Source organism: Geospiza fortis, unplaced genomic scaffold (genome assembly GCF_000277835.1).
Source record: "Geospiza fortis unplaced genomic scaffold, GeoFor_1.0 scaffold346, whole genome shotgun sequence".
NCBI classification, from domain to species: Eukaryota; Metazoa; Chordata; class Aves; order Passeriformes; family Thraupidae; genus Geospiza; species Geospiza fortis.
Window position 1 is genome coordinate 2969088 of NW_005054361.1, and position 11763 is coordinate 2980850.

General features: G+C 36.5%; 2 protein-coding genes across 2 annotated transcripts in view; one reads left to right on the top strand and one right to left on the bottom strand.

The window, feature by feature from the left end:
• The window catches only part of NPHP3 (nephrocystin 3), a gene marked incomplete at its 5' end in the record, with an annotated part of 25532 nt that extends 23638 nt beyond the window's left edge, over window positions 1-1894 (top strand). The window contains 2 exon segments of the mRNA XM_005423978.3: window positions 1-31; window positions 224-1894. The exon segment at window positions 1-31 is cut by the window's left edge and continues 10 nt beyond it. Of these exon segments, the coding sequence (XP_005424035.1) occupies window positions 1-31; window positions 224-395 (203 nt within the window).
• Window positions 1895-2670: 776 nt separating this feature from the next.
• On the bottom strand, window positions 2671-11757 carry UBA5 (ubiquitin like modifier activating enzyme 5). Its single transcript, XM_005423946.2, has 12 exons — window positions 11712-11757; window positions 10655-10700; window positions 10472-10561; window positions 9648-9757; window positions 9149-9235; window positions 8508-8592; window positions 7584-7688; window positions 7304-7407; window positions 6781-6940; window positions 6248-6323; window positions 5363-5469; window positions 2671-4785 (listed from the first exon to the last, which is right to left on the bottom strand). The coding sequence occupies exons 1-12, from the start codon at window positions 11744-11746 to the stop codon at window positions 4702-4704; spliced, it is 1089 nt and encodes a 362-aa protein (XP_005424003.1). The 5' UTR covers window positions 11747-11757; the 3' UTR covers window positions 2671-4701.
• Window positions 11758-11763: the final 6 nt, after the last annotated feature.

Below are 11763 nucleotides of genomic sequence, written 5' to 3' on the forward strand. Positions count from 1 at the left end.
GGGAAACACTGAAAAACTTGGCTGTGCTAAGGTAAGATAATATACTTCAACCCTATACATGCAAATTGCTGCATGAAACAAAACATCTGGGCTTGTGTACTTTCTAGGAAAGTAGAGAGTTTTAACTACACTATGTTGATAGTATGGTGTATATTTCAATTTAAATGAATTGACAGACTTGTTTTATTTGCTTGTTTAAAGTTTGTTTTGCTCTTTTCCAAAGCTATGAAAGGGGAGACTTTGAGAAGGCAGCTGAACTTTACAAGAGAGCTATGGAAATAAAAGAAGCAGAGACTTTGTTGATAGGTGGAAAAGCAACTTCTCGACACTCATCAAGTGGAGACACGTTCAGCTTAAAAAGTGCATTATCACCAAATGCTTTGCTGGAACATTGACAAAGGTGATACAAACCTGCTCCAAGAAGAGGCAGTCTCTATGGATATTTTCAAGTAGATAGAAAATTACTAAGACAAATGCATTTTTCCAAGGATTATGTACTGTTTTGGGACTGACACCTGTCTTCATGAATTCTGCCTTAACTTTGCAGACTGTATGGTACAAAGTGAGCTGCTTTCATTGTTCATAGGTACACACATTACTTACTAGCTCAAGTTGTAGCTAATACCAAAACCATGGACTTGATGCCTCCTAGCCTAAGTGCCAGGACTGTAACAAATTAAGCTGAACCAATTGTATAAACTCTAAGAGGCATTTCTTACTTCTGTGTTGTAACAGCATGGCTTACAGAATTTGTGTATTTTTGTATCATCAATCCTTCCTGCCTTTTTTACAAGCCTTTAAAGTTGTTTCTGAAGAAATAGTAATTTTGAAAAAAACTTTGAAAATACTGTTTAACCTTAAGTTTTACCTGCAGGGTTATTTCAGCTTAAGCAAACTTTCATTGAAGGGAGTTGTGCAAAATTAAGTGGCTTCCTTGGGAAACTAGGATATCTAAATATATCATCATCATCTACAGTTAAAGCTGTTGAGGGATTCCATTCTGTTCAATAAAAATACTTCCAATGAGGAATCAGAATGAAGATGATTATGGCCAGATTTACTGTTCTTAAACCTTTAGTAATACATCTACTGTTTAGTCTTACTGAATCCCTTAAAATACAAGAATGTTTGTATTAGCTGGGAAAACCTAGTGATGCAAAATAGATTGCCATCAGATAAAGAAATATTAATCAAATCTACCTGCCTGTTGTATTTCTTAATAACTGAGTCATTGGAAGAATCAGTCTGAGTTCTGTTCTCATTCAGTTCGTAAATGTATGCATCAATTTAAATACATACAAAAAAAAACTTTTTTATAAAATAAGAAATGTAAGTGGAAAATTATTTGAAAACCTACTATAGTATTTCAGAGGCAACTAATGTTAATTTGATCCAGTTTTAAAAATGCAAATGGCCTTCACTTCAAAGGAATACTTGCCTTCCAAATGTTTTTTCTCTTTTATAGTAGAATTAAGTATTACTCATTTCAGCCGTTGTTCTGATTAGGAGGAATTTAGTATTTTGGTAATGCAGTAACTTGGCAAAAGAAAAGGTATATAAAACTGACAGCACAAATATAAAACCCAAATCTGATTTTTAAGATTAAGGTTTAGTTGAAACCACAAATCAAAAATAATTACTGAAGGTATTACGATAGAGCACTAAGAGTTGACACTTGGAATAGCTCTCTGGATATTTTCCTCTTATTCAGAAAATGGGTTTGTAAACAAAGCAAGGGTTTACCACTCTATTTCAGCCACCTTAAAAAGTTTTAAAAACTGTAAAGTTCTTTGCAGGATTGTCACCAACTGAAAGAGGGGCAAAAGGAAAGACAGACAAATACACATGCAAAAAATCCCAAACAAAAATACCCGACCCCCCTCCCCTCCAAAACCTCAACCTACTCAGTTTGTGTGTGTTTATGTTGCCTCATGTTCTTAGACCCAGTAATTCTCTCCTCTAAAGAATTATCAGATGTCTGGTCTAGCTTGTCCTTTCTATTCTGATTTTAACAGGTGCAGTGGTACATCTTCCTCTCCTAAACAGTTTCCCTTATTGTAGCTAGTTTAAATAAGAAGTTACTTTCTAGATCCTCAGTGTTACTGTTGCTGAACTGTTACTATCCTTCCATTGCGCAACTTCTCTCCAACTTCCTCGTAGGTTGCAGGGTTGGTTTTGGAATAAGAAAAAGAATTAAAGTAAAAAATGATTCCCTCAAACGCAGCAGATCCCAACAATCCATCGTTCTTTAGCAAAGAGGGTGAGGAATCCCTGTGCCTACTCTGTGAACCCAAAGAAAGCTTAAGAGACAGCTTCCATGGAGCTGTACCTCATGGACAGCAAGGAAAAGTAATTTCTATACATGGGATATGCCAAATAATACTTCTGTGTAGAATTCCACCTCAAAGCAGAGGGTCACCAGTTTCAATGGAGATTTAATTACACTGTCAGAATATCAACATCTTAATAACATTCATGAGACATTGTAAAAACTGAACACTTCTATAAGATTGCCAAATAAACAAAGCTGGACTTAATCATGGCAATGTACTTTGATTTGTAAGTTCATAACCAAGGAAGCAATAAATATTCTCTTGTGTTTTATAGTTAGAGTACATTATACTCATAAATATCTTTTTAATTAAAAAAATCCTTAGTGCTGCTTTTTTTGATGCTGTTTATTTTTAAATAATTTTAACCATTGACACATACGATTCTCTTCATACAATTATTCATTTTCTGATTATTTAAAATTTTTCTTGTATATACAAGTTGAAAGCTTAACACAAGAACCATTTTGTGTACTCTCTAAGAGGGCATACAAAAGTGTATTAATTCCCTCATGAAAGTTTACTTCAAGTTGCCTCTCATAAAGCTGTCAATGCTGTGATAGCAGCCATGTCAGCCAAGTAATTAAGAGTCAGGATGAAATGAGCTGTTGTAGAAATGAATCAGCCATTTCCCTCAGGATCTCCAGATCCACACAGCTGTGTGCCTGACTTCTATTGTTCCCAACAGAAAGGTGAAAGTCACACAGAAATGTAAGTAACATGTAAATTGATACTGGATCAAGCTAACGTAGACTTAGTGACACAGATTCAAGTATCTACCTTTTTAATGGTCTCATTATTCTATTTCTTATCTTTCTTTGCAGTTCATTTCAAAAACCTGGTCTCTCCAAAACAGAACTCAATCCAAAAAAGCCACTTCAATTTTACAGTATAATGCCCCACACTCAAAACCCACCCAAAATCTGCTTCACTGGTTTCAGAAGTGATTTTTCTGTGTATAATGCAATTCAATGTCAGCTGTGGAGGAAACTGATTTTGAATTTTGTAACGATTTACTTAGAAATGAAACATTTTTAAAGTAATTATTAGTATAACTAACAGGTATTCATTCAGCTGCCCTAAGAAACAGAAGCACTTCGATGGTATTGCTGTTTCTTCTCATTTTAGTGGGATACTACTACTACTATTACTACTACCAATACTAGCTGGCTCTATGTTGGCTACATCACGTTGTGGAAAAGTTTTTTGAAGAGCCCACTTTGGAAATATTTGTACTATACTGCCAAGGCTGAAATAATTACTAAATTCTGGATCAGATGCCCACAGTAGTTAAAATATTTGAAACTGATCCTTCCAGTTCTGCAGGGTACTGGTGCCCCAGGATGCAAATATTTACAGGTCAGTTTAACACGTGGCCATTTAAAAGGTTATATGACTGTACTTAAACTTATGTCATTTACAAGACAAATACAACAGGTGAGCTACTCCAAGAAGATATTCGCAAAACTAAAAATTTATAGCATCTAATTTTAGAAGACTTTTTATGCAAACTCAGACTTATATTCCTTAATATAGCCCATGTGATGGGGAGTGATCAGAATTATAGCTAAAATTTCAGTAACCAACAAAAATATAATATTTAGACTTCTGAAAAGGTAGACAAAATCTCCAGTTCTGTCCAATGTTGCTCATATTTCTGTCATGAAAAGCATCTGCCAGACAAAATAGTGGCATGCTACTAATAATACCAGAAGACTTCACTGTCTTACAGTACACTCAAACATCCCATACAAAACATAGGCAGCTGTTTAAGGACAAGCAGCAGTAAGACACTGATAAAGAAAATTCCATCTCAGGGATATTTAAGGCAGATGAAAAGGCTTATATGTTCTCATTACTCAGAAAAAGTAGCCACAGCATGATCCATGCCAAGACTTTAGACAGTGAACGACAACCAAGTAAAAGTGCCTGGAAAATCAGGAGCAGCACCATGAGAGAGGCATTATCATCTGCCCTTCACCCACTCAGTCCACTCCAGCAGATTTCATCTTTCCCTTGGCCTGTTCTATGTGCTATTCTCATCACATGATAGGGTATATATAATGTGCTGTGCCTGCTTTTTTAGTTTATCCAGGTCCTTTTATTTGCCACTGAATATCTAGACACTAGCAATCTGAGAAACTAAAATTTACAGTAGCACAGCTCTATCTGTTAATAAAGACATGATGAGAAAACAGAATATAAACAATTAAGTCTGTGTACTTCCTGCCCCTGTAACAGTTCTGTTTCATCAGAAAAGTAAAGGTAAGTTTCAATGGAGGTAAAAAAAAGGAAAAAAGTAAGAAGTCTGGTCTTCTCAAAATCCAATGTCCATCCAAACTCATGAAAGTTGTACTTAATATTTGTTTTTCTACATGTTTCTCATTTTGGCCATGAGTTCTTCTAGGCTTTCTTCAGACTCTGCTACTGTCTCCCCAGTTATTGAATTCTCTTCCTGTTAGGAACAGGAAGAAAAAGTTGTTAACAAGAAAAGTAAACAAAAAAACCCCATAGCTCAGGTTTATTGCTGTTACATCACACTGTTTTCCTAAAACCAGGCACTTAGTTGTGAGATTAGGCCTAAGTGATTATAAGCTTCAATTGTAAACGATTTTGACTAGGAGTTAGAATGTTCTTACTGCAGTACATTCAGATTCCATGTTCCCCAGGTATACTCATTGCTCTTTGACTACATACAGCTTTTACAAGATATGCATGGGAAAAATTAATTAGTCACCAAAATATCAACAGAGAAATTGACATTTGCTGTCCCTCCCCCAGCCCCCAAATACATTAATTCCTACAATCTCAGCAGTACATTCACACTAGCATCCACACTTAAAGAATTATCTTTCCCAGGAACACAAAAGTGGACCATAAAAAGGAATAATCAAATGAACTGAGGTCACATTTCACTGGAATTGTTCAAGATGGAATTCTGTTCTAGGTTTAAAGGGTAACCAAACTGGTTGGTATTATAAATTTAATCTACAATGTATATTTCAAAAACTCATAAAGAATAAGTACATTACCTTGTCTGGGATAGTATATGCTACACTAATTCCCTCAGGAAGCTCAGGTACTGGGCCAGATGCAGCCTTCAGCTCATCTTCTGAAATTTCTGATACTAATTCAATGCCTTTGCATTAAAAGGAAACAAAAACTCCATTAGCAGTTAGAAGAAAAAGTTCTTTAATCACCAAGTTATCGCAGTAAGAGAAAAGATGCAGCTACTTTCCAGAAACAGAATTAAATTAAACTAGAAACACCTCTGATTTCAACAACTTCATTTCATTACCAATAGAAAATATTTTCCCTTTACAATATAGTATGTTCTACATAGATAACTTATGAAGCAGAATAGCATCTCTTCCTTGTCCTTATCATTTAAACTTTACCATAAGGACACTTCTCCTAGTTGCAAGATAAGATTATTTTCTATAGCATGTAATAAACAGAACATATATCTCCAGTCTTAAAGTGGTTATATAAAATACATTTACCACTCCTATTATCTTAATAATTCCTTCTAATTTAAAACCCTCAGAGGAATATAAAAATCCATGGGATGCCTCAGCACAGTGGTTATGGAAATGAAAACTGCTCTTTAGTATATTTAAAAGGAATATGCAGTTAGCACATCTTCTAATATCTCCCTCACCTTCAAACCATCTTCTGAGAAAGTTTTTTATTCAAGCAGCAGTTACATTTTCAGCCTAAAACCTGCACATTGCACTAAAAACATATCATCAAGTTGTGTTAAAATTACTTTCAAAACCTGTGAAAAGCCGAAAGTAATTACACAGTGTAAGTTATAAAAAATAGGAACTCAAAAAATTCTGTGTACCCTAAACTGTGTTCACCCAAAATGAATCTTAGTATTGGGAAAACCATTTAGTTTCCTGGTGATGACTTACCCCAGTCATTGTCTTCGTGTACTATTTCTTCTTCCTTTTCAATTACTTCTTCTTTTGGTCTTGCAGCTTCTTTTTTCTGGAGGAAAAACACAGAAAAACAATCCCTTCAATAACAACAACGTAACAGTCCAACTTCCAAAAACAGCAAAGAAGTTCAAGCCTAATAGTCACATTTCTTCCAATATGTAAGATTAAAAGGTTCTAAATGGTGACTGATTAGGAGCAAAAAGGCAGAGTACCAGCAAGTTAAAAAAAAAACCGTCAAACCCATTAACACTCAGAAACATATGACTACTAGAAAAGTTTGCATTCTGTTAAGCAATATTTTCTTCTACATAATTGCTCAACTCTTCTTCCTACCCTTTAAGGTAAGTACTGTATCTTTAGAAACATGTGGCAACCATCTGAAGATGAGAGCTGCAAACTGGAGTAGCAACGAACATTTTCTTTTACTACAAGATTTGCAAATTGTTCTGTTCTCTAAGAAAAGGGAAAGAAAAAAAAATTGACCCACAAACCCAAACTGTTTTTACCTTATAATTTTCTTGCTGTTTTCTGCAATTGTGGTCACTACATTGGGGGTTTGGCTTCATAGACATCGTTGGGAAGAAATCCTGCATCGCATTGTAACCAAGATAATAACTCACAGTACCAAAATTTAACAGGTATCTAGAAACACAGACAAAGAAGGAGCTTGTAATGCAGGTGCAAACATAAAACTTCAGTTGCTTAGGGAATAATTTTTCCCCAAAGAACTTTTAGAATACACTTTCAGACTCATAGAGTTGTGATGGGAGTTACTGTAATTGCCTTAAATCCAGTTATGCTGTAGTCTGCTGGCAACAGAGTAACTGGATCAATACAGAATCCCATCTTCTCATGGTGTGTGAGAATAACTCAACTACAGGCAAGAGAAGTAATTTATTCTTTGTCCATGTACAAAATTCCAAAGACAAGTCAGCACAGCAGCATTTTTTTATATATAGCATAATGATGCCAAATAAGAGCATAATTAAATATTTAAATATTTGGCTGTACACATCAAATAGCAACAACTCAGTCACATACTTGAGAACATTTGGAAGACTGGCTGCACAAACTCCTTCTCGTTTCAATGTCTTCTCATCAATATTTGCAGCTACTACCAGTGGAGGAGCACACTGAGGGGCAATAGAGAAAATAAGCTGTAAAAAAGCATTCAAGAAATCCCACAGATCACACAGAATTTAAAGGTACTGCATCAGCTGTGCCAGGATCACACTCATGGCCAGCTAATCTTCACATTCCCAGTCCCACTCTAAAGGGCAAGAGAGCAATTCAGCAGAGCACCACGTACCGCAAAACAAGCAGATTCACCGGGGATGATCAGCTGGATGTGTCCTGACACTGCATTTTCACTCACTCCAGACTCCATCCAGATCTGTCCAAGTTCATTGCAGGCCTTATAAACACAGAAACAAACATGTCAGCACTGCAGAAGTTTAATGAAAAGAATAGGAGCCCAAAACAAGTGGGAGTGATGAAACACATTCATCTCCCTGATTTCAGGCAAAAAGGCTATGGTCAGAAAAAGGTACATGAAGAGACAGAAATTATTTATCAAAGGACAAATCAAACAGCAAATTAAAGTTGCCCTCATGAAGCCAGCCCTTTGTGCTTTCTTGAGGACCTGAGATGTTCTAACAACACAGACATTAGTGACCCCGTTACAGCACACTACAGAATATAATTCCACAAATTATTTTTAGAGGCTTGGGTAGAGTGTATCTATGTGTCTTCCCTGCCTGCAATTTATGGATCAAGTCAGCTGAAGGGTAACAGAAAACATCCATTTGGCATATGCCCTACATTGGCTGCTATTATAAAGAAAGAGTTTGATTAAATAAACAGCATTTTTAGTATATAAAAAGTCATGTGAGGTATACAATTAGCTATAGTAAGTCCTTAAAAATTTGTAAGATTTAACATACCAGCCTTTGAAAATACTGTTATATAAACAGAGTAATTAGAAAAGACAGAGTTTATGATACTTCAGTCTTTTACTAACCATTAGTTGATAGTAACTTCAAAGTCTTTAGTGATATTTATACACATAAAATGGGTTTATAAGAACTGGGTAAAAGCTCAGATTTCTCAAGCCAAGGGGGACATTTCTTAGGAGATTGTTTTTAAGTTCATGTCTTTTCTATAATTCCAGAACTCCTAACATATTTACAGGAAAAAACAGACTTCCACAAGCTGGAGCCTTTGGTGGCATTACCGTGTTAATTGCCATGCGAGCTTCAAAGTTGTCCACGCAGCTCAGAACCAGATCCACAGGCTTCCCTTCCTCCAGTGCACCGTTACTGAAACAAGCATCAGAAATACACATGAAATTGCCAGCAGAACAAAACACCAACACAGCGACCAACATGCTGCTGTAGAGTACAGAAGCCCAAGAAAAGTGAATTTCTAACAAAGCTTGTGCAAATGCAGTACAGGACACAATCAGCATCTTAGATCTGCAGTAGAAACAACACCATGCTGAGGCTGGGATTTAAATACATGGGCATTTTAGACTGTTTTATCTAGTGTGCACTCACAGTACAGAGTATTGGAGAATTGTATCTTTGTACAACAGAACTGCAAATGGTCTAAGTTATTTCAGATCTCTATGAGATCCACTAATAACTACTGTCTTCATTCTATAAATCATATCTAACACTGCTACAGAGCACTCAAGATATGATCTGTTTTCCATTACACATCTAGGTAGGAATGTCATCATATACATGTATTTCCCAGAGATTTTTCAATTGGAAGTTATTAAATTGAAAAAGGGCCCCAAGAAGAAAAACTTGAGGCTGTGTAGAATCACACATCAGCAGAACTTAGCAATATCCTAAAGTTGGGGAATTTTACCTTATTCTATCCATGAAGTGCTCAAAGTTGTCCAGTGTTGTGATGTTGTAGTTATGTACTTCAAACTGAACATCAGGATTAATATCCCTTATGGAGGAAATAATAGGAGTCAGTGGTAAAGAATACAATGATAATTTGCATTCTTCTCCCTAACTTCACAAGTGTTGCTACAGTCTTAAGTTTCCACTCTGAACTCTAGAATTCACCCATATTTGTCAAAAATTCAGATTAGATAAGAAAAAAATCCACAACATATGGAAGTGGCATCGTTTATACCAAACTTCTGAGCAAAACTGGCTGTACTTAAAAAGTAGACTCACATTAGGGTTTTGGCCAGTACAAAAATGTCTTTGAAGTATCAATCATCCCCACAAACATTTGATACTCAAATTCCCAAATTAGATTATGCTCCTCTGCAAATGATTAAGAGTGAAACACTGATTTTCTAGAGCAGCATCCTGGCTCAATACATTTTGATACCCACTTCTCAAAGTTTTACCTCAAAGTATGTTCTGCTGCTTGCACTTTACTTAATCCAGCTTGATGAGGTTGGAAGAAGAGTCTGTTCATGTTTGCCAGTTCCACTTTGTCATAATCAAACAGGAGCAGCTACAACAAAGATTGTTTTAACACGTGTGAATCTCCAGAGACTCTGCAAAGAGAGCACTGTGGCAATTTTGAACAACAAAACTAATTCTAAAACCAAACACATAGAAAACTCCCTCCCCCAACCAAACTCCCTCCCTCAGAGGCCCATTCAGTTCACATATAAGAGGTAAAAACATTATAAGGATGTAAAAAACTGAACCAATCTGTTAAGTCATTAAAACTAAGAATATCCAAGAGATTAAACTATATGAACAGTAACACCTCTGTTATCACCTTCCTACTTGCTGCCACATGAAAAACTAATGTTTGTGATAAAGATTTCTGGTTTACATCTACTACATTTCAATTGCATGATATAAACTTGGTTCTTACATGACTTTATGTGAAATACCCCCTCCCTTTTCTTTGTTTTGTTTTCCTTTGGCAATAATCCTTTTGCAGTATGAAGATTAGAGAGACGGGTTCATATAAGAATATGGAGATGACAAACATCCAAAGAAGAACCATTCACATGATGATCAAGCCCTATATGAATCAATTTTACCAGCATAATAAAATACAGACTTGTCATGTGTGATGTTTACACAAGTGCTGTTCTTGAGTACTTTCTTCACAACATTTTTCTATTTGGGTAAAATAAATTAAAATTCTTTACGAAGAGGACTGGTCAATCTACTATAAAGATAAAGAAGAACAAAAAAAAAATCTCATTACCTTACCAATGCCACACCTTGTCAGCATTTCAGCAGTCACACTGCCAATGCCACCCACACCTACTACTGCAACTGTGAAGGTACGGATTTTCTGTAGGAAGGAATAACGTACACATCAGAATCTCAAAAGTGGTCCTCCCAGGGAAAAAATGCAAACAGTGTTTCATTACAGATAGAATCCTACCTCATAGTCCTTGACAATCCCCATTCTTTTTAATGCCATCAAGCGACTACAAAGAAAAATGAAAAGCAATGTTAACACAGAAAATGTTCTTTATGTTTCTAACAACAATTTTCCTTGTCAGGTATTTAAAATCACTTTTGCTTTAGAAATAACCTCACCAAGCAATAAACGCAAGCCTGCTGTTCCAGTGCAGTTGTGATTGCCAGCTAGGTACAGACTGAGTGATAGAGTAGATACTTTCCTATTTGCCCCAGAGTCCTAACCCTGCAAAAACTCATGCACCTATTCCTCTGGTAATATTGATGAAATCAGGAGGACACAGATATTTTTGTAACTGAATCCCTGATTTACAGAAGGAAAGGTGACACTTTTTTTTTTTTGCAATGAACCATATGGCAGCAAACTATTGAAGACTTGCACTGTTTTCTGATCGATTTGATTAGATTAACATAACATTAAAAAAAATAGAGACTATCAGGTTTTGAGGATAATCAAAAGGATTTTAAAGTAACATTTTATCCCTTTATGGCATTTTTCATGAAAGTACAAGTATGAACGTGTATTAAGGAAAAATAAAACCAAACTCCAGCCAACAAAACAAAAACCAAAAAACCATCAGATTTCTAGAAGGGAAGGGGTCTCTAAAGCTCAAGAATTCTATAAATCAACTTCTAAAATAGGCAATTTGGAGGAACGAGAATAAGACTTCATATAATACCAACACCTGTCCCATTTACTAGCAACCTAGCTGAAAAACACAAGGTTTTCAGATTTTCTCCCTCCTCACCTGTACTGTAAAGCAAGATAATACAAAGTAACCCTGACATCCAGCCCTGCCAGCCCAGCCAGGTGGGAAACCCGAGAGCATCCCTCTCGGAGCATCTGCCTCCTGCGCTGCCCGACACCCTCCTGAGCACATCCATCCTCATCCCTGAGATTCCCACCCGTCCGAGGTTCTCTCGTTCCCCCAGACACACCGTTCCAGCCCACGGCCTCCCCCTTGCCCATCCTCGGCGCCCCGACAGAGCCCCGCCGCCCTCAGAGCCCCTCAGCGCACCTGTAGGGGTTCGAGTCGGTCACCTCGGCGCTCATGGTGTCGATGCGGGCCC